General features: G+C 50.5%; 1 protein-coding gene across 2 annotated transcripts in view; it reads left to right on the top strand.

Moving 5' to 3' along the window:
• Positions 1–23,477, top strand: part of LOC144720974 (arf-GAP with GTPase, ANK repeat and PH domain-containing protein 1-like) — a 111,538-nt gene that overhangs the window by 73,528 nt on the left and 14,533 nt on the right. For both annotated transcript variants that reach the window (XM_078598201.1, XM_078598200.1), the window contains exons 10-15: positions 6,702–6,806; positions 11,419–11,596; positions 14,215–14,370; positions 20,117–20,278; positions 22,150–22,304; positions 23,290–23,380. In XM_078598201.1, coding sequence (XP_078454327.1) covers positions 6,702–6,806; positions 11,419–11,596; positions 14,215–14,370; positions 20,117–20,278; positions 22,150–22,304; positions 23,290–23,380 — 847 coding nt within the window. The remainder of the gene's footprint in view (positions 1–6,701; positions 6,807–11,418; positions 11,597–14,214; positions 14,371–20,116; positions 20,279–22,149; positions 22,305–23,289; positions 23,381–23,477) is intronic.

Raw genomic sequence — 23,477 nt, 5'->3', positions numbered from 1 at the left:
CTGATGGCCGGAGGGGGCGACAAGAGCCATAAGTAAACACAACGGTGTCTTCTTAATCTTTCCCCTCCCACTAAAACACCGTTCTCATTCATAGACGCAGGCATCACTTTCCCACCGCAATATTCTCCGGCATCGTTGGCAGGCTGGAGTCTACGTGGTCTGGTAGCCACAGCCATAGCGAGCCCAGTTGCAGTGGATGTATTTACGGCTCGCCGATCCGAACAGAGCCGTGTAGAAAATTTAATCCGCGCGTAGAACACGAGTCATTTGTCAGGAGTGGCGGCACGGGAGGTGCGCGAGCGCCCTGATGCCCTTGTTGGCAGTAGCTTCCCCGACACGCTGCGGTGGGTGATTGTGCGCGGGATTAGACGGCACCATATGCTGACATCCCGGCCACGCGGCACGCGAGCCGTGTCTCCTGGCCGCCTGGTGCGGCGTCCCATCTGGGCAGGACTCCACCTGTTATGGCCCCGTTACGACACCCAGTCTTTTAATCAGCTCGCTTTATCGCCCGTCCCGACCGTCCCAGCCCATCTGCCTGTTCGCTCAACCCACTCACTCGCTAGCTCGCTTGCTCACTTGCTCACTCATTCATTCATTTGCGCGGTCACTCGCTCTCACGCTTGCTTACTCGCTGGCTGACTTACTCATTCACGGGCTTGCTTACTCATTCACTCGCTGGCTCGGTCACTGTCGCATAATCGCTTGCTCACTTAACTCATTCACTGACTCGCTCACTGATTCTCTCACTCGCTCAGTCACTCATTCTCTCACGTAATCGCTTGTTCACTTACTCATTCACCGGCTCGCTCACTCATTCACTCACTCTTTCACATACTCGCTTACCCACTTATTAACTGGCTCGCTCACTCATTTACTCACATTCTCGGTCACTCTTTGGGATCGGGCTGCATTGTTTCCCTGACCGTACGATCAAGGATATATGGGAGGCCTTTGTCCTTTTGCTGTACTTGCACCTCTTGTGGCACAAGATCTGTGGTTACATCACTGTCACTTAGTGGCGAATGGCGCCTGTTGTACTGTTTGTGTGTACGTGTGTTGCGGCCAGATGTGGGGAGTGGTGGTGCAGTGGTTTGGCACAGCGCGCTACGAACCGGCGACTTGAGTTCAATTTCAAATATTTAATTGATAAGTAAGATCTGAACCATCGTTGACCTCCCCGAGGTCAGCTTAGCCGTAAATTAATACTTATGGTGCGGCATGTAAACATCACTAGGGGATGGGGGGGGAGACAAATGCGGCCGGTTACGGTGCTGGCCACACCACGGTCTTGATCACCATGCCAGCCATGTTGTCAACTACCTAGTGGCCTGATAACATCTTTGATCTATATCTGGACTGCAGGAGGTCGAGGGTTCAATCCCGACCCTGACGCCTGTATATTTGGAGTTTGCATGTTCTCCCCGTGTTCATGTGGATTTTTTTTTCCAGGTCCTCCAGATTTTCCCTCCACACATAGAATCAACACGCGTTTAGAGTATTTGGCAACTATAAATGTCCACGTGATAAGCCACTTAGTCGAGCTATCATTTGTAGCCAGGTCGCTTCAGAAAAACAGCGATATAGCTCAGTGGGCCTTACCTGGTAAAATAAAAGTAGTTTAGTTTAGTCAGTATGTGCTCACTGATGGCAGGCAGCACTTACTCCACGAGTCTATGGGGGGGTGGGGTGGGCTGGGCAGGAGTGGGTGGAGGTGGAATATTTGCCAGTATTTTCCCCGTACATCTGTGTGTGCATTGCAGGGGGAGCGGTAGTGTAGCGGTTAGCGCACTGCGCTATGAACCCGGCGACCCGAGTTCTGATTCCTGCTCATGGCCAACACCGGTGACGATTATCTGAACCGGTCCTGGGGATCCCCTAGACTGATTAAGCCTAAAATGAGTACCTGGTGCAGTGTGTATACATCGCCACTGGGGAGACAAAGGCGGCCGGGCGTGGTGTTGGCCACCCACCCCCTCGTGTGCCGTGCCGGCCCTACATAGGTGCTCGCTAACAGCACTTGCCCTAACAGTCTGTTAAAATCAGTATGGGGAATCTTTGTCTTTGTGTATTGCAGTGTGAGCGGTTTAATCACAGTCATAATCACCGCTGTAATGAACTCCAGGTGGTGTGAGCTCCCTGCTGGGGGGGGGAGGTGTGTGTGTGTGTGGGGGGGGGGCAGTGGTGCTCGTCCGCCGGTCACTAATGAGAGCGAGCGGCAGTGATAGAGAGAAAAAAAAATTAAAACGTGCGCTCCAGGAGGTTTATTATCGCCCAGAGTGAGCCAAACGGTTCTCCCAGGCTCCCCGGCTCCTAGCCTGTTGTTCTTGCTCCTCGTGCTTCGTGTCTCAGAGCTTGTAAAACACAAGTCCTTCGCTCGAGCGTCTTTCACCGCAAGCCGCTTGCATTCGTCCAGACGTGTCCTCTCGCTCTCCAATTTCTTCCTCTTATCACGATTGCTTTTGCTCTACTGAGTGTAACAGATCCAGCAGTGGATTGGTCATGGTCGATGCGTGAGACGGATGCCTGAGGATTGACTGAAGAATTTGGTGTTCTACTTTGTAATGTTTAAACACGTGTGTTTTACATCTTATTTATTTGCACATCAGCTCAGATTCCGGCTTACTCGAGTCCGACTTTGAGAGGTTTTACTGGACACTGTCACTTCAACAACAGGACGCGAGAAGGACGTGAACCGAATACGAGCAGGACGCTAGCGAGCAGGGTGCGAACAGGATATGAACAGGACATGAGCGCGCGTGCAGGGTGCGAGCGAGCAGGTTATGAGCGGGATGCGAACAGGATATGAACACGATATGAACAGGACGCGAGTGAACAGGACACGAACAAGCAGGACGCGTGAGCGCATGCTGTTGCGTCCGCAGCGCGGGGAGATCGAAACAAATATATATTACTAACGAGACAGCACGTCCGGCCCCTTTTCAATCAGCGGGGCCATTAGGGCTAGGCCATATTCATCACACAGGCCATTACCATTCCGGATTAATCTTGTCTAATTGCGAGCGGTTGTTTCCATTAGTAAGGCTCGGCAGAATAGGGGGCCGACAAGGGCGCATAAATCGCGGCAACGACACGTCTCGCATGAACCCTTTTCAAATTTCCGCTTTATACAAGCACGCACAGACGTATTTGCGCCCGTGTTTATGTACGCCGTGTACAGTAGGTGTTTAATTACTTTTTCAAAGTGCGGTTTATTAATGTAAAAAAACACCGTGCTTCGTTGCATTTTCTTTTTGTCAATTTGCGATCTTTAAAATAATTGAATATTTTGTTCCCTTTTTACATTTCGTGCCAAATGATCTCAGACTTGTTTGTGTAATTGTATTCTCATCCATACACAGCTCTGCTTGTGATGTGACAAAATGTCTTTGATTAAATATATATATTTTTAGGCGAAAATATGTTTCATCGGAGCATTAAATGTGATAATTAAAACATCTTCTAATTTTTCTCATTAAAATGGAAATGCCAGGAAAAAAAAAAACTTGCTCGATAATCATTTACTAAACGGGTTCCGTCGGTGACTGTGCAGTTTGCCCTTTTAGCAAATATTCTCAGCACTCTCTCCGTACCTTTACGAACCAATGTCGCCTTATTATCACACTCCTGAACGCACGCCCTGCTCTGCAGGTAAATTCACCCAGACTCGACGCCAACTCGCGGCCCGCTCCCTGATGCAAATTCATGATGTAGCCACAAGCTTCGAGAAAACTTCCTTCTGTGTCTGTTGATCAACGGCCCAGTTAACGGAGCGGGTCGTGGTGAGGGGGGGGGTAGACTACGGCCGGGGGGCGATGGTGGAAAGGATCCGCTGGTCGTTAAGTCATTTTGTCGGGGTTATCTTAATCCCCTGTTGACCCGCTCCCGACCTCTGACAAGCCGCTGCCTCAGCAGAGTGAGGACCAGAAATCGGGCGGCCTGGGTTTCGTGGGGGCTGGAGGTGGACGGGCCCCGAGGCTTGGAAGAGCGGCACGGGATGAGAATGCCTGTTTCTAGTGGGATTAAACGCCCCCACCCCATCCCTCCCCATGCGAGGGCTGGCCCAGCGGCACAGAGCAGAGGCACAGATCCCTATAAAGCCATGAGAAAGGCAGGCAAGAGACCTCCCATCGGCCCTTTATCTTGCCACAGGCATTGAGAGGCTGGAAAAAGGCGTCTTGGCGTTCCATCCATCACGAGCGGGGCAGCATGCTAATGGGGATAAACGGGGGGGGGGGGGGGGAACAGGCGCTCCATGGCCCGTGCATAACGAGAGCGCGGCCAATACCGCCCTTTAATTGATGTCGTTTGTCGCAATATAAATATGGATAGGTTTTCAGAATTGAGACTTGGGAGATCGATAGGACAATACAATATGTGCCATTTGACGGCCCCCTATTAGCGTACTATCAAGCGGATTGATGCTCTGTGTGAACCTGCCTGCGTGCCTATAATTGTTTATGATTACAGGCATCGCCGGTGCCGCACGAATGTGTTCTTTGACAACAAAAAAAACATGTCACCGTGCTTTGTGTTATGATCGCCAATTTTCAAAGTGATTGCGGTTAAATCAGCCTCAGGCCTCGTCTTTATGACGGCAACAATGTTATATGTATAAAAAATAGATTTACATTTTTCGAGTCACTGTGTAGTTTGGTTTTTGGCAGCTGCTTCGGAACAGGGCCTTACTCCGACGCGTGCTTTCCCTCCGCTCTGTATTTTGCGCCGTTAATCCGTAATGAATTGGCGTAAGCGTTCTGATCTCTTTTTCTAATTTTTTTTTTACTCCTCTGGTGTGACAGTGCTATCGCGGGCAGGCTCTATAATCATATCTCATCAACAATCTGGCTTCATTTCTGCACTAAAAGGCTCCGTTAGGTGTAAGTGGCTTCAGAAAGAGTGATGATGATTAGGTATAATTATGGACAATGGAGAAAATGCCCCCCCTCCTCCTCCATTTCTTCCATAGTCCCTGCCACGTGTCTCCCACCGCCTTCGCTTGAACTGCATTATTAAAACGCTTTATCTGGCATTAACTCAGACGCATCAAAGGAAAATGTGTTATTGTGCGGCGTAAAACGAACGCAATTAAATATTTCATGCAAGATGGCGAAAGTGAAATATTTAATGCGGACTGGCGAAAACTGAATATTTAATGTCGAATTTGTTGTCTAGCCAAACGCGGTATATCCCAGCTTTACCCCGCCTCTCGAGCGAGCGTGCCTCCGACTGTCGCCACGATGCGTTGATTAAAAAATCCGCCACCGGCGGCTGCCGCGGTGGATCGCAAGTGTGGGGGCTTTGGGCTTTGTTTGTTATGAACTATTGTTCGCACATCCCTTTATTAACCACTGCTGGATGAAGGGTTCCCTGCAACGTGTCGGTTTTTGTGGTTGTTTGACCATGCTTCACTACATTGGTTAACAGGGACGCCCATGGGGGGGGGGGGGATGGTGCGGGGCCTGGAGCAAATCCCACCGTGTGGGGCCCCCCCAATGCCTTCAAACTTAACCGGAAGTACTGCATCTGACACCGTGACGTCGAAGCGTGGCGCCCCCCCCTCCCCCAAAGAGTGGGGCCCAGGGCGGTCGCCCTGATTCGTGGTACCCCAAGGACGGCTGTACTGGTCGGTGCACGTTGCTGAAGGTGGGGAGCCCAGGACCGCTTCGTCATTGAATGTTAGCGACGGAAGGGAATCGCTATATTCAGCTCAACGGGTTTACAATGCAGTGCGCTCGCCATGTAAATATTTTAAGATAAGCGGGCATAGTTTTGGGTCGTCATTACGCTAGGATGGATAATGTATTTTGTTAAACAAAATCAACTATGTGCTTCATCAAACGGCGTGCTAACCATTGCACCACCACTCCCCATCATCATTATTGCTATGACTCCTACCAACTACTATAAGCGGCGCAGTGAAAGTGAAGGAAAGGGCAGTGGGCTGGGGATGTGTCCCCGGCGTGTGATTAATAGGAGATTCATGAGGTGGGGCCCGCATCCCTGAGGGGCGTGGAAACGCAGCGGTGGCGGTGGTGGCGGCCGCGACGACGGGGCTGCTGGGAAAAGATGTCCCCTCACGCGTCTTTCTCTCCCGGCCGGGCTGGGAAGTGCCTCCGCGAGTGAGCGATGAGCGCCGCAACAAAGGGCAGTTTTATTCCGGGGGTGGGACGGGCCGAGGCGCCGGGGTTAAACGGGGTCACATTAGCCACGCTGCCTCCTCTCGCCACGGCCGCCACCGCCGCCGGAAAGTCAATGGGCAGGGGAGCACAAGAGATTGCATTCTGACTCGCCGGGTGTAACGGTTGGGGGGAAGTCACGCAAAGTCAAGAGCCGAGATTCACTTGGCGGTTTGAAATGTTTATCCTGCAAGAGCACGCGGCACGCTCGCGTGGTCTTTTCGCTTCCTTCTCACCAGTCGGGCACAAACGTCGCTGTCCGAATGAGGAATGCCGCGTTGGAGCAAAGCGCTTTTCGTGGACAATGCCGGTCGTGAAAGGCGGGCATTTGTCCCCTAACGAGCGTGCCCGGCGGAACGCTAATTCTCGTGCATTTTCAAGACCGTCTGATATCCCCTCTGTAATTTTTCTGGCATCAATTACGTCGCTAATGCTGCGCTAACGTACAATGGATATTTCATTCATGGGCGCGCAAGACAATGTCCTTTTTTGTCTCTTCCCCCCCCCACCCCCCTTTCCAAGGGAGTTCTATTGAAGCGCAGTGGGAAGTCGCTCAACAAGGAGTGGAAGAAGAAATACGTCACCCTGTGCGACAACGGCATCCTCACCTACCACCCGAGCCTGCATGTGAGCAGCGATCGTGCCGCACGCATCAGTTACCCAGAGACACTACCCTCTCCACCCCCCCCCCCAGTACTGCATTTGTTCCGACGCGTTAACATCCGCCGCTTACAGTTCACGTGGGCTTTCGCTCGTACTCCAATTTACTACCTTTCCAGAAATATAATTAATTGCCGTCCTGTCGAACGCACATGATCACTGCGGTCTGAGTTTATTCCTTTAAATTTACGAGCATTACTTTGCGGGCGTGATGATGATAGTGACGGCGAACGCCTTTTTGTGGCACGACTGCAGCTGGCGTAGATCATAATTGGCCTCTCATTTACACGGCAAGCGCCGGTGGTCACAGATCTCTTCCGTGGGCACATAAAACTGCTTGCGTTGTTCTCTTCCTTGAGCCTGCTTATCCGGCGAGGGGCACGGAGGCTCTGAGGATCTGTGACCGCTAGTTAACCCGGCCTAGGCCGCACGCACGGCACCCACGGGCTAATCCACCCCAGTAATCCCCTCGCACAATGGCTGCTCTCGGGATTTTCCTAGGAAACCCGTGTTGGTCTCGAGGATCAGTGGATTGTTAGGCGCTTAATCTGGCAGTGATATAGCCGGTGGCTGTGGCCTGTGGGTGAGCGAGCGGCCCCAGCTACTTGCGTCCGGAGGCTCGCCACCCACTGATCTCGCCCGCTTGGCCCTCCGCAGACACGCCTCGCAGTCGCTCAACACTTTCGTCGATAACACTGTGGCCTGAAAAGCTAACATATTTATGTAAACGTGATCTTTTGAGTGAATAGTTGCAGACTAGATTTGCAGACTATTCACCATGGGGCCTTGATTGAAATGTAATTTTAAGAACACATACTCTTTGGTTTTTTCGGTCAAGTCACGTACCTGCGTGAGTATGAATCCTTGCAGTCACGAAAACTTCAAATCTATAATTTTAAGAATGGTTACAGGTAAAAAGTATCAATTTGGCATAGGAGAAGTTACCCATTATTGGATATTGAGAAATAGACAAACTTTTTGTATTCAATGTAAAATTCACAAATGTTGCATCCAGGAGCGCCAGTCTCAACAGCTGATTTTACTGAGGTCTCAGAGCTGATGGGCATGGCCTCGGTTGGTGACGATTCGTCGATTAATGCATTAAAGCCGGGTACCGCGCTCACAATACATGTGTAGAATCACATCTTGGTTAAACCTAATTCTAAGACTTTCTAGAAATGATGAGATACAAATCACACGAAGAGTGTGTGCAGGTTGGAAGTAACAAACAGTAGTAGCAATAATAATAATTTGAAACACAGCAGTAACTTCTCGACAAGAAAAAGCACAATTGTGACCTAAGGATCGACCTACCCCATCATACCTTGCATGCATGTCACGTGACATCACCATACTGTGTGTGTAAAGCACACAACCCAGATCACCAGCTCAAAATTAGGTGAGGAATCAAATTTAATTTCATGGATTTTTGGGGCAGTCATCGTTTACTGGATTGAGATCGTCAGCTTTCTACACTGGAGAAGCCAATTTAATCACATACAGCTGAAACACAGATTTGAACGTGAAATCTCATTTGCGCTGGCTGAGTGTCCCTGACCAGAGCCACCTCTTCTGCCATGCAGACGTATTTTAAGTAACGACTTGCTTTTATGTCTTTTTTCTTCTTTCGGGTTGTACCGCGTGTTGGTCGACATGGTGTCCGACGTTTCACTCTAAGTGCGGGAAGAACTAAACATCCAGAGCGACGAGTTGCTGATAAAATGAAATCCACTTCTCGTGCCCAATTGTAAATTAAACACAATTCCCCGTATATATTTTTCCTCCAAAGTAGTATTTTATCAAAGATACAATGGTGCAGAACAAGCGGAGAAAGATGCAAACACAACAAACATCAATAAAACCAACTTTTTAAAACTTTACAACACGGAAACATTGCACAGTTCAGACATAATCAGTTGTTTATGTATACTCTTTATATTCCAGTCGAGTTTAGTTTTTGTCTTAAATGCAAAACCCTCTTGTCAGAGCTCAGATAGCGGATAACCGTAAGTAGCAGGCAGGCAGGCAGGCCCAACACAGCCTCCAGCAGATCCTAGAAAGGACCCAAGTGGCTGGGCCTTGATCCCAAGGATGGACTTAAGGAGTCTTTCCATGCCTGGGGGGCGCAGTGCTTGTTCGGCAGAGCCTTGTAGAACAATAAGCGACTTAGCAAATGTGGACAAATAATCTGGGGGGGGAGGCGGGGGGCGGAATAAGCGGTGCTCATCACGCAACGCGGGCGGAAGTGGCAGGGGGGGGGGGCGATGTTAAATGAGCTTATGAGCCCAGCCGATCAGCCCTCGCAGATTTAAGGGTCACAGCGAGGTCTCGCGGTTCGTTTTTACTTTGGGGAATTTCACCTTTGTAGAAAATATAAGTCGATGCGTTTTGTGCTATTTAAATAAAATACGATGTATTCCGACTCGTGGCTGCCTGATGGACTAAAATAAGAATAATTGCGTCATTATTTATCCACGATAGCCTCACTGGGGAGCAAGACCTTTTAGGAGGGTGTCTACGCCATGTGGATGTTTGGCCGATTCCATGAATGAGTGTTTGGCTTCTACGTGTACATCCCATTTTCGTCAATCCACTGCTAAATGAGGACCTCCCCATGGGTTAATTGACCCCAAAGATGATTTGACCATACTTCACCATACTGGTCAGAGTGGGATGGGGAAGTTGGGGGGGGGGTTGTGTTTGTGTGTGCGCAAGGTGGTTCAGATGTCTTGTGACCCCCCCCCCCCCCCCATTTAATTCTCTAGAACTTAATTTTTTTTTATGGATACAAATGGGCGTGAAAACAGAAACGACTAAGCAAAGGAAAACAACGTTTAAAGGGGGGGGGGGGGGTCAATTAATTGTGGGTCACAAGACATCTGGACCACACTGTAGAACAACAATGGATTGTGAAGCCGGTAAACCCGTCGGAGGACTGTCCAGGTTCAGCTTTGCTGAGCTGCTGAGATCTGATGAGATTGGGGGACATTCCAGGCCGTGTGGCCAGAGGCGCTGATCACCGTAATGACGGCTCACTGCATTTCGAGTCGGGATAATAAACTTGGTTTACAAATTAATTCATTTTTGCGGCAGCTTCTTGAATTGAGTGCATGACTTTATTTTTAAGTAATTGCTCTCATTCTGTGCTTAATATTGCAAAATTGTATCACTCTGTGATAGGAATAGCATGTGCTAATTTGGCTGCATAATTGAATGAACAAAGGAGATAAAATAGGAAATTAAATTACGAGAGTTATAATAATGAGAAGGTTAGCTTTTGCAGACATTCGCTTATTTCCCACCATCAGAAGCTATTAACGTGTCACAGGTAATTAAACCAATTGAAAAGGGGCGTCTGGTAATCCATTACTTACGCGACTATGGCGCTGATTGCAGCTCACACACACACACACAGGCTCTTCTGATCAGATTAAAATAGCGTAATTGGTTCCTTAATTATCCGATTCCGCAATTGATCGGGAGCTCTCATAATCATAAACCGTATGAAAGTAATTACGCGCGGGCCATTCCCGACTCGTTGTAACGAGCACCCAGCACTGCCCCCTTTTTGCTGTTCAAGATGTTAAACAGTTTCTTCATATTTCTGTAAAACTGAACGAAAAAAAAGATTATAATTACAACAGCGAACGGGACATTTGTATTTTATTCAAAGACAGACGCAGCTCTGTTGCAGTGTCGTACCATTACCGCGCTTACCTTTTCGTTTTCCTTTGTGCCGAGGCTGCAGTGAAACGCAAATTGCAATTGCTGTGAAGGATGTTCTGTTATTTCCGTGAGACGAGGTCCCTTTAAGATTAGTTTCAAACGCAACTGGAACTTCATTTGACCTCAACTTTACTTGATCCGTACTCTCAGAGTGGAAACCTGCTTGTGGTCTCCCATGCCTGTGGTGTGACGCGCCATACCTATCAACGTGTAACCTAACATGGCAGTGTGATGTGCCGCCCTGTGTCGTATGTCCATCGCGTGTGATTTGTCACTGTGCGTTGTTGTGCGTCACGCGATCCTGCACCCCGGCGTTCCCAAACTTTAATCCTAGTCTCCCACCCACAGCACTTCGTTCCAGATTACCAATCATCCTTCTTTCAAGTGCATACTAAACCAGTTCATGCTGCGTCACATGCTTGCGGAGCGCTGCCACAGTGATTGGGCACATGGCGTAATGAAGCCCGCGATCTGAGTTTGACTCCCGGCCAAGGCTAACATTGGTGGCGGCGACATCTGAACTGAGCTCGCCCCTTCAGTAACCCACACTCAGGCTTAATTTTAGCCCAGTCTGTCAGACTTGGCACGTAATATAGAGTCTACTGCTCACTGTGCCGACGAGTCACGTGCCTGCTCAAGTCTGCCAGGGACCCAGAAAATATTCGGTGCGAAGTTAAACCCCGCTCGGACTGACCAGCGTGCTGAAGTACGGTCAAACGATTCCGATGACTGACACGTCCGTGCGGGGAGGCCACGCGGAGGCCGATCACCGCAGTAGTGTGTTGACGAAGGGCTGTGCATGCTGCATGCGCCAGATGATTGCTAAACGCCGTGGCCCGTTTGCCCCCGGCAGGATTATATGCAGAACGTGCACGGGAAGGAGATCGACCTGCTACGCACCACGGTGAAGGTCCCCGGTAAGCGGCCGCCGCGGGCCTACGCGGGGGCCCCCGGGTCCAGCCCCAAGGAGAACGGGCTGACCAAGGACCCCAGCAACACGCAGCTGTCCACCTCGGCCTCCATGGGTGCCGGTGAGCACGGAAATATTTTTAAACGGCAACGAATGTCGTTTCCACTCTCGTCCCCAGGACCCCCCCCGCCCCCCCCCCCCGCGGTTTTCCCGTGAGTGCCGACGCCTGTCGTTGCTTCTCTCCGCTGTGTGTACCAGCGAGTGGTTGGGTGTGGACTTTCGTTTCCCCGGTACGAGACGGCCATTGCAGGACCTAGCCCCCGAACATCGCGGTGGCGAGATGTTAACCACCTCGCCTGGTATGAAGGAGGACGTGGGTTCGATCCCGACCCCTGATACCTGTTTATCTGGAGTTTGCGTGGTCTCCTCGTGGTCCGAGTTTTCCCTCCGCATTCAGAAATATGTGTTTAGTGTATTTGGTTCCTATGAATGTCTGCGTGATAAGCCACTTTGGTGAGCTATCATTTGTGGTCAGGTCGCTTCTGGAAAAAAGCGATATACTTTTAGTTTGATGATTAAAATAAAGTAAAAAATCTTGTTTTAGTAAGGTTACTAATCCCAATGACAGTTAATATAAAATGTTGTTTTATCGCAACATCTGTGACCGGTTGTTTTGTTCTAATTTAGAGGTTGGTATTTTAGGTGGTAACCCCGTGTTCGGGTGGCAATGTACGGGTGAGGCTCTTAGAGGAGAGGAAACTTGGCCTTTCCACGGGTCCTGGGGTGGCTGCCTCGTGCAAATTGTTTAGTCGTTGCGATCGTTTTAGTGGCAGTGCGTTTGTTTCTCATTAAACGGAGAGTGTGATTAAAATAAAGGAATATTAGGTTTTTGGTACGCGAGTTTAAAAACCGTGTTAATGAGTAAATAAAATAATCATAATGCAATTAATACGATGCAGGAATACGTTTTTTTGTTTTTGGTTCTCGTGAAAAGAAAAGCTAACTTTTGTTGCCGAACAAACAACACCCGTGCCGCCGACGCAATTAATACGCCACGCCAATTGTTGACAAAGTTGTTAAAGATGCAGAATTTATTTTTTCTTCCGAAGTGAACGTTCAGACAGTAAATGCAATAGTTTCCAAGTGCCGACGTTCGTTTGTGGGTGCGCTCGTCGCTAATTGAACGCATCAGTCGCGGGTCATTAAGTAAGCTGGCGTGGGATTGGCTCCACCCCACGCCACATGCTGCCACAATTTAACGAACAAGAATTCGGAATCGCAGTGCTTTTGAGAACAGCTTGCTGTGCAAAAACGATATTGGTAAAAGCGCACGTATTGTTGCACTCCCCCCTGCATATCAACCGAGATATACATTGCAGTCTATCAACCTATTGGCATGTTGTTAATAGGTGGAGACACTGAACGGAGTTGACCTTATAAGTATGCTTTTACCCACAGTGCTCCTTGGCAGTGCATAATGGGATCATTACTCCAGCTCAGCGGAAGAGCGAGCAGCTCACAATCGGAAAGTTCAAATCCTGGTTGGGGGTTGACTCACACATCAATAAAACAGGGTCGATAAAACGAGTAACCACTGTTTGGTTAAGGTCAGGACGCTATGGATGGACTCGCCCCCGCCATATGAATGTGGAATTTCCACCGCTGACTCAGGGCTGTAAACGGGAGATGAGCACTGCCTGGATGCTCATTTGAGGAGGAAATAACTCCGAATTTTTTGTCTTCACTATAATCATTATGCACGATGCATCATTTCATGCATTAACATTTGTGGTAGGCAATAAAAGCTCCATTTGTTTAGTCATTGATATAAGCCCCTTTGTTATGGGGGAATGATTGGCAATACGCGAAAAAAAAGCTTCAATGCCACACACGACGCTGCTATAATAAACGTCCAGGAGTCGCGTTGGCGGCGGTGTTGAAAATCAGAATGCAAACACTTAATTGTCGTTATCATCACCAGACAATTGCTTGCAGAAAAGAAAATGTGTGATTTGCAAAAGTTACACGCGGCGGCTCTTGTTCAGAGCGAGTGTGTCCACCGCTCTGCGATTGCAGCTAAGCACCAGGAGTGACTGCTCATTTTTTTGGATCCGCAAAAGTGCGGCTTTCATGGAGCAATTGCCCCGACACTCATTGTGCATTCTTCAACCGTGAAGTGCTGTTAATGACAACGACGGAAAGAGTATTTCCAGCCTCTCGATTCCGTGATAGGCCGTGCTGAGTGACGACGCATATATTTTAAAGGTAGTTTCTGCCGTCGTTAAAACTGGACGCGCAAACAACATTGACCGGGCTGCACGGGCACTTTTCTTCTTGTTGACAAACAAGTTGTGGCACACCAACCCATGGTTTTAATAATCTATACGTTGCGACGGTCGCGTGAGGGGGATCGGAGTCTTCATCAGTCCGATGAAGACCTCCAATTGATGAAGACTACGATCCTCTTATTTGAGTCCTAATTATCTAATTCATTGAAATCTTGAATCATCCACCACAGCTCATTGAATATTGTCAGCCGCCCCGCTTGTAATCCTGGCACTTCCTTTGCAAATCCAATTCTGTTACATTTCTCCTGCGCAGCGCCTCGTGCCCCTTTCTCGTGGTACAGGACCGTGCCGCCACATCACCTGGCGGCTTCTCATCTCCTCTGCCCCCCCACCTACCCTTCCCCTCCCCCTCCCAACAAACCGACCCCTGACCACGATTATCTGTCCCCAGGCGGCGTGCAGGCCGAGCGCTCCACCAGCGGCATCAACCTCGTGTCGTTCGTGGCACGACCCGAGGGCCTTCACCAGCGCTCTTTCTCGGTGTCGGGTGCCGAGCAGTGGGGCGACGCTGGAGGCCCCGGCGGCGGTGGGGCCGCCCCGGCAAACGGTAACGAGGAGCACCGGCGCGGGGTCATCCCCGCCACCTCCATCGGCTCCATCACCCACACCAGCCTCACCACCACCACCTGTCACCAACCATCATCGGACCCACCAGCATCACCAGCCTCACTAACCTCACGACCCACACCAGCCCCACCAACCTTACTAATCTCACTAACCTCACGAGCCCCAACCGCCCCACCACCCACATCAGCCCCACCACTCACATCAGCCCCACCACCCGCAGCAGCCTCACCACCCCCACCAACCACGCTAACCTCACGAGCCCCACCAGCCTCACTGAAGGGAGACGTGAGTAGCATGCTCTGCCCTTGTTTCTTGGCTGTTGAGGTTGAGTCTCGTACAGCATTCGTAGGTGGGTGGCGGGGAGGGGTGAGGTGTGGGGTGAGAGATGAGATACCAATTAGGCTTCTAGTGATTCACCCAACCCCCACAGCGATTCTGGGTCCCGGTTCTGGGTCACGGTTCTGGGTCACGGTTCTGGGTCACGGTTCTGGGTCACAGTTCTGGGTCACGGTTCTGAGTCATGATTCGATTCATGAAACTGCTTTTTTTTGCCTCCATTTTATCGTCTACAATTTGTGTTGCTTATAGATTATGTTTGTTGTACACGTTTCCCTCGCTTTTTGTGATAGTAGATGCATTCTGAAAAAGGCCACACAAAGCGACACCGCTCGAGACAGCTGCTCGCCGAGTAGCGCACAGTACACACACAGTACACACACAGTACACTAACAGTACACACACAGTACACACACAGTACACACACAGTACACACACAGCACACACACAGTACACTAACAGTACACTAACAGTACATACAGACAATGTTGTCCCACGTCTGACTGCATTGCCACATGCTGAGTGAATTCGAACCGCATATAGCGAAGTTTGGGTTGAAACACGTGAAATCGCACAAAGCGAGGGAAACTTGCACTGTTCACTCATGAGTATATAATTTGCACACGATTCAACGTGTGCATCATGAGCATAAGAATCAATAGTAAATGATGAATCGACGCATCAATACGTGCCAGGTAACAAAGTGATTCATATATTTTTTATTTTATTTTACTAAGAGGATAGCTCACACACCAATTCCTGTTTATTTATTTATTTAACACTCACAGCAGTCTCGCCCGAATTGCCTCGCACCAGGATCTCCCTACGTGGCACCATACAGCGTCGGTAGCAATTTCACCGCCGGCCTAGCGCCGGGCGATGTCGCAAGCGAACAGATGTCACGGAAGTCCACTGCCACATTGACCGCAGGCGCGGGGGGTGGCGGAATGTCCGGTTGGACGTCGCAGTTTGACCGTGACCCACGAGATAGTGGGTGGGTGATATCGCCACGGGGAGCAGTGCCGTTCGCACACGTGCGCGCCTGCGCGCATGCGTGGAGGCGCGCGATGTGTGGTCCTTGATTTGGACCAGAGTCAGACTCTCCTCCGTTCGCTCGCCGCTCGCACGGCCCGCTGCCCCGCCGACATTCGAATCAAAAGGAGCTTTTCATGTGCGGGATGTTTTTAATTTCCATGCACCCCTGCTTCTCCTAACCTCCTCCTACGGGCCACGATATCGGCTTACGGGAACAGGAAGCAATTATGCCGTGGCCTGCGGTACAGATGCAAGAGCCGTGCCCCCCCCCCCCCCCCCAAACGGGCACGGCTCCCGTCGGGCCGGCGAGCGGGCGTCCCATTAGGGAACCCGGTCGCAGCCAAATGGGCACGGCAATTGGTTAAATATGGTGCGGCGTTATCCTCGGGGCACACGCGTCGCATTACTGCATCGTAATGTGCAATTTGTCTGTAATTATGACAGCTCACTTAAGCATGCGCGGTGCACCGACGGTAACATTTTAGCATGCGTGTTGCGCGGGTCTTCATTTTTAGTCGTCCGTGCTTGTGCGTTGTGTTTTTTTACGTACTTTTGAGCTTTGGCACAGAAAGCAGGCTCTCGCAGTTTCCAGTGCGGGCCTGCGAGAAATTTGGCACGGTCCAAAGGTTTTTCGCCGTGCGCTTCTCTGGAACGTAGACTTGGAACGCGCAGACAATAGGTTTAAGCGAGAGATACTCTGGTGTATTCACAGAGCTTGGCACTTGCTCGTCTGCGGACACGTGTTCGCGTGGTGTTTCAGAAGTTCGGAAGTGGCGCGCCATCTGCGCGCGGATTGCCTTTCCACAAGGACCTTGTCGAGGTCCCACGGACCCGTTGGTGGTGGGTGACGGCGCTCGACTGACTCGCCGCGACTGGAGGAATGTGGGCACCGCGAGGCTGACCACCTGCAATCGAACACAATTTATCGCACGCTGGCCCCGGTGCGTTCAGATCATAATCTTATTTTTAATGAAAATAATATATTTTCGTTTCAATTTTAATTATGTAAAATAGGCCAAGCGTAAAATTGAATGCTCGACGGACAATTTGAGAGAGGCTCTTTTCTAATTACCAGCTTTTGTTGCGGACAACACGCTGCTAATTGTGCATTTAACTCCTTAACAAACGTGTGGGACATTTTTGACTAATTGAACGCAAAAGCCTTTAGCATTCAGAGTTAAACGTTTTCCAATAATAACTCCGAGTAATTAATATAAACCGGGAGTGAAATTGATCATTTGTAGCAGTAATTAATGGCAATTGTGCTAAACCCAGTGCAGAGACAATTAGTGACTATTGATTTAATTAAAGTGTGACCGTGTAAGCGCATCCCTATTAATGCTTGGGCGTCGTATTGGCTGTCTCCCACTGTGTAAATTGCTTATTATGAGGGTACAGCCAAGCCAGTAACACTTACCTCCATTTGAAAATGCATCGTTAGGCTCTTGACAGCATTGATCAATTGGCTGTGAAGCTTGCAAAATAGTTTTATGCAGGAGGGTTTTATTTTTCATCTCATAGGCCTCTTAATGGACACAATAAATTAAGCACGTATTTACATTTTCTGGCGCTTTCATGGAATTGGACTCATCCTCGTGTTTAAACGTACTGTAACAGCTTCCTGCGTGCGCGTGCCTTTGTTCTTGATTTATAATTGAGACTAATTAACAATGTTGTGGCTGGGGGCAATCGGGGAGTGTGGTATTCATCTCCCTCAATTGTAATGCGGATTGCCTGACTTCCGACCGATACCTTGCTGCTGCGTGGCTGACGTTCCTTGAGCGCGGGAAGTGGCAATCCCACCACTTTTTGGCGCGCATCTTTTTCAAAACATGCACGCTTAAACGATAACACTTATTGCTCCCGAAACAGTTCTCTTTGAGACAAAAGATTCTCGAAACGCAACTCAATATCGCGAGGAGTTCTGTTTGGCCGATCGCTGGAGCGCCATTCAACCTTAGCGCGCCGTGTTCTTTCCGTATCGAGTGACCTGCACGGGAGGGCTCGTGTTGCACGCACGGCACGCTTTGATTACTGACCGACGCGGGAGCGAATGTGAAGGGTGGGGGGGGTTGGGGAGTGATTCGGGGTCGCGATCGCGCTGCTTTGATACGGGACGATCTTAAACGTCCCCCGCCCGTTTAAAGAGCGTCGTTGGGAAACCCCGCACCGGTCGCGACCGCACTGCGCCAAGCGTTTCGGAACGTATCGCTTCCCGGCGGTCGCCCCCCCCCCCCCCTGGGCCACGAAGACGAGCGCCATTGTCAGAACTCGCCCAAACCGTGAAAGCGAGCGGAGGCTCTCGGGGGAAGCGCGTCCAATGGGACGGCACTCCTCCTCGAACGCTTCTCTTAATTTCGTCTTCCGCACGGCGGGGGATTGAATTAGCAACGTTGCATGTCGACTTCGCGTCGACGTTGGCGAGGAGGGAGCCAGTGGACGGCGTCGGGAGGAAGACTCGCGGCGAATGTCGGCGACGCCGTCGGCGAATGAAGGTGGGAGTGGGCAGTGGCGTAAACCGCGTGGTCCGTAGTTCGAGATTGGTGACTACAGTCGCACGCCGTGGAATATTCTTAATTTTTTTGTTATTCAGTCCGGCAAGCGAGCGAGCGAAAACCGATCCCGGGTGTAGTGTCCCTTCCCCGGGGACACCAGCGTGGCGCGCGTGGACGCACCGCTTGCTTGACACGCCGCAGGGAGGCTTCTTTGTGGAGGTGACGACTCGACAAAGCGGCCGGAGCGTGTGATGAGATGCGAGGGGGTCATGCCCAATTGAATTAGGGGGGGAGGGGGGGGGGGAGAATGGCTTTCAATCGGACACCGCGGCGTCGATCCCAACAATGCGGATCGCGTTGCTGCTCCACGACGTCCGTTGCACGTACCTTGCGGGCGCTCTCTCACTCGTCAACCTCTTTATTACTCCACCGCTAAGAGTTTTTTTTTGGCTTTCTCTAATTTATGGAAATTTCTCACAAGCAAGAGCTTACAGAGCACTAAACATCGGCATGCCATTGTTGGCCACGTCCTTGTGGCCAGGCTACCCACTGTTATTGTTCAATGGACCCTGAATGCCAAGTGTGTGTGTGTATGTGTGTGCTCTTGTATTTTTTTCTGGCAGAGCCCTATCTGCTTCCCGCAAGCTATGACAACAATGGACAAAAAAAATTTAATGTAAATGTTACGATCCACGACGTGTACCGAGGATGCAGTTTCACTCGAAATGTACCGACCAAGTCATCGATTCAATTTGACGCAATCCGGCCAGGTGGCTCCGCAGCTCAGCTCAAATCATGGCTGGAGTTGGCTCAGCCCATCATCCCACGTGCGATGATCAGCACGGTTGGCTTTGGTACGGTGCGAAAGAAGTTCAACACATACATGCATACGTCTGGGGCCATTACATATGAGTACCACTTCGTGGGGAAATCGACAGTGGGGTCATATGGATAGACTCTCCCCGGCCATATGATTGTAGAATTCCCACAATTGGCTCTGCAGGGCTGTAAACGGCAGGTTGCCTCGCTGCTCAGTTGAGAAGAAATCGCCTTCCTTTTATTAGCCTTGAGCCATGAAATTTCAATTGTTACACAATTTGCATTCACATCTTGTCTCAAATGCGGCTTCATTTCAAGATGCTCATGATACACACGCCGAATTTAAGACTTAATTAATTAAATGTAATATTTGTTTGTATCCCAATACAATCATCATCGTTGTCTTTGTCGCCATCGTCATCCTCGATCTATTCATTGTCGGATGAAAGTCTCCCCAGTTCATCGCCCTTTCTCATGGCCTCACGGTGCAACTTGTAGCGAATAATGTAGCACCTGCGCGTCAGCTTGTTTTATGGAAACAATAGAACGTAATCGTGGAGAGTGGCGGTGATGATGATGGGTGGGGCACGTACGCAGGATGGAGGAGGGCATGTTACCCGGACAGGCCTTGAAGCGGCACCCAGAGGCCGATAACGACAAGGAAATTCTAAAATCAGATGCTGGTGGTGGTGGTGGTGATGATGTATTTATTATGGAACAAGGGCAAGACTTAAACACATATGGCAGTGGTGGTGGTGATGATGATGATGAGACTGCAAGACCAGAACTTGGTGGTTGGATATCATCAACTTTGCAAAACGATGGAATCTGGCAGAAGGTCGTGACGGCAAAGTGGGGATGGCATCAAGGGAAACTGGCTGGGACCATCGGTCGAGAATGCCCTCAAAGAAACGTCTGAAAAAAACGAGTTGAATCTTCCTCATTCGCTGTGTCTCGTTGCTCGTGTGCCGGTTGCCGTCGGTGGCCGTTGGCGGCACGCGTCTGGCCCGCTTGGCCGGGCCCTCCGCGACGGTCGCGCAGCCGACGGCACGTGCGACTCCCTGGGCCCTGGGCTGGCGCCCTGCGCCACCATCAGCCCCAAGTTGGAGCCGCCTGCATCGCCGCACGCCAACCGCAAGAAGCACCGGCGGAAAAAGAGCGCCGCCAACCCGAGGCCGGACGGTGCAGCCAACAGCGCGGAAGGTACGGCCGGCCGGCCGGCCCACCGTCGGAACCTACCCTCCCCCCCCCCCCTTGCGCTTACGCCTCTTCCTACCCCCTCGGCGATGACTCGTCCGCTCGTCCGTCCGTTTGTTTGTCCGCTCGTTCGTCTGCGCACGTCTCCCCATTGTTTGTGCCAGTGCGGTTCATTCCACCTTCCGACAGATAATGGCCGCCGCCGCCGCGGGGCCTGCCCCTGCCCTGGCCGCGTTTTCCCATTTCCCGAGAGCTTCGTGGGAGCCGCAAAGCTTCCCCCACGAACGCTGGAACAGCATCAGACAAAAGCGGGCCTTGTTGGTGAAGCGCGCGAGGGCACAGGCCGTCTTTGTCCTTGCGAAAGGCGGATGTTGCCCTTTCGGCGGCGTATTGTTTTGGGGAGGAAACGCGCGAGGTGGGGAAGCCGCAAAGCTAATTTTGTTGCCATAGGTTATTAATTTGTGGCGTATCCTTGATGTGGCATTCGCACGGCCTCTCCGTGGCCGCTGAGAGAGAGAGAGAGCGACGGGCGTCTGTGCTCACAGCGGGCATGGCCAGGATGTCCGGCCTTCCGAAGCCTTTTCGCCAAACCTCTAGGGCCCCCTGCCCCCCCCACCCCTCAATTCATGCATAATTGTTTAATTCCAAAGGAAGCCCGCTCCTCCTCTAAAAACAAGGGGCAGAAATGTACGAGAACATATGTAACCATTTTCACATCTGATGGAGGCGGTCTTTGTTAACACCACTTTATGCACCAATTAGTTTTTTGTAAATTAGTACAATTAGCGTTTCTGCATTTTTGTTACATTCTTCGTTGTACCAATGTGTGTGTGTTGACTAAACTCGTTTAACCTCACGATCCATTTTTTATGTTTTTCGTGTTTCTGAGCTGCGCTAATTGTTTTTTTTCTTGCGTTGCTCACATATCAAGTAGATCACTTTAATTTCCACCAACTCATCGCGTCTGCGCTGAAAATCACAATCTGGCTCTTGCGTCTCTTCACCCCGTAGCTCGTCGCCAATCAACGCGGCTCAAAGCGCGTCCCCGCCGGCTCTTGTCTTCGAGAGGCAACGTCGAAATGTACCACGTTGTTTTTATTATTTAAATAAAAAAACTCATTAGAGGATAGTGGCGAGCAACAATGCATAATAAATACTCCCGTCAGTCACAGCTTTTCCAAGGCCGGGAACACAAACCGGACACTGGTGGTCGGGTCCTCGGCGTGCTGCGTAGGGATTTGGTGCCGCTCGCAAACATTCCTCGCTCTTATTTTTCTTTCCAAGCTCCGACGGCGATGCCAAAGTTTTGAACTCGTCTCGAAATCATCGCCCCCGTGCCGCTGCCGATTGATTTAAGGCTGCGGCTGCTTCCTTCCAGTGGTGGGAGAGAAAGGGGGGGGGGGGTGTTAGGGAGGGAGGGGAGAAGTGGAGGGGGGCAGGTGCAGGTTCCGGCCGTGGTGGTCGGCGTGCACGCTCGTGCCTTTTTACGGGGGGGGGGGGGGGGGGAGAGAGACGTTCCCAAGTTGTTACATTAAACAATGCGATTTGAACAATACGAATTCCACGACGTAGCGTAGTGGGGTTAGAAGTCGACACTCGTGATGTAAATGAAAGCCTTGAGTTGTAAAGCAACTACCGGTGATATTTGTCAATGTGTTGTAGAGAGCGCCAACCCCCACTGACAATTGTGGTGAAGTATGGTCAAACAACACCTGACATTGACGTGGCACGAGGAGGCCTTCTTCCAACAGTGCTTTGACAAAGTCCCAAAAATTATTATCGTTATTAAAACCGGCACTCTGGAACATCCTCATCCCTGTACGCCCCCCCCCTCCAATCCACCTCCCCCCTACCGCTCCCTCGTTCCGCCCCAGCAGACGCGGAGGAGTCGTTTGAGTTCCTCATCGTGTCGCTCACGGGGCAGAGCTGGCACCTGGAGGCCTCCAATGCGGAGGAGCGTGAGGCCTGGGTCCAGGCCATCGAGAGCCAGATCTTTGCCAGCCTGCAGTCCTGCCACAGCGCCGGCAGCAAGGTCGGCGGCACACGGTGGCCAACGCTTGCCGGCACTCTTTTAACGTCCTTTGACCTCGCACATGGCACGCTCTCTATTGTGACGCCGGTGTGGTTCCCTTTCGATTTAAGGCTTTCGTGACTGCAGGGATTCATCATCTTGGTTCTTTCGGTAAAGTCACGTAGAATGGAAATAATAAAATAATCAAAATCAAACATAATAAAATAATTCTCACGAGGTGGAGAACAAGTCTGTCGAGAAGACAGAGTCTGAATGACTCTGTCTTCTCGACAGACCTGTTCTCCACCTGAGGACGGCTGCTTGCGTTGTGGCCGAAACGTCGTGAGAATTATTTTATTATGTTTTATTTTTATTATTTTATTATTTCCATTCTACGTGACTTTACCGAAAGAACCAAGATGGTGTGGTTCCCGTGCATTGGTGGGATTTGAATTGCCTGCGTTGGCGCGGAGTGGTCCGACTTTCACGTTGTTTCTTGTGAGAAGTCAGGAGAAATAACTACGTCTCACCCAAGTATCTGTTTTTTTAAATACCCTACTTAAATAAATGGCACTTCTCGTGAAATAGTTGGAAATCTTGTAACCTAGATTATGCATTGAAGTTAATCTAAAATCCACTTACAATGCTGTGTTTATATATATATACGTGTTGGGGTGTGTAGTGGGGAGCAGAGGTTTGCTGGTTACTGGACTAGATTCCAGAAGGGTTTAAATCCTGGCCATAAACAACAGCAATCATATCTGAACGATTCGTTGGTCTCCCCTAGGTCTACTCAGCCTCAAGTCAGTAACTGATGTGATGAATAAACATCAAAGATGGGGAGACACAGGTGGTGAGGGTGGTTCTGGCCTACTACCCTCCAGTGTGCCATTCCTTCCCTCATTAGATGCTCGTGAACAATGTGGTCTGTTTACGAGCTTTGACTGTCACAGGGCATCTTTGAAGGTGGATATGGTGTGCATGTATGGCTTTCCCTGTGGAGCAGACGCGGACGGGGAGCCAGAGCGATGCGGTCACGATCCAGTCGATCCGGAACGTGCGCGGGAATTCTGTGTGCGTGGACTGTGACGCCCCCAGTGAGTTTTGACCCGCGTGTCCGCGAGCATCACGCCAATACATTCACGCACGTGTCACTCATCAAGGAGCATAAACCACCACGCAAACTTCGGTCAT

The sequence above is a fragment of the Lampetra planeri genome, chromosome 10, assembly GCF_965212315.1.
Source record: "Lampetra planeri chromosome 10, kcLamPlan1.2.h2, whole genome shotgun sequence".
NCBI classification, from domain to species: Eukaryota; Metazoa; Chordata; class Hyperoartia; order Petromyzontiformes; family Petromyzontidae; genus Lampetra; species Lampetra planeri.
This window is presented reverse-complemented; position numbering and strand designations above follow the sequence as displayed.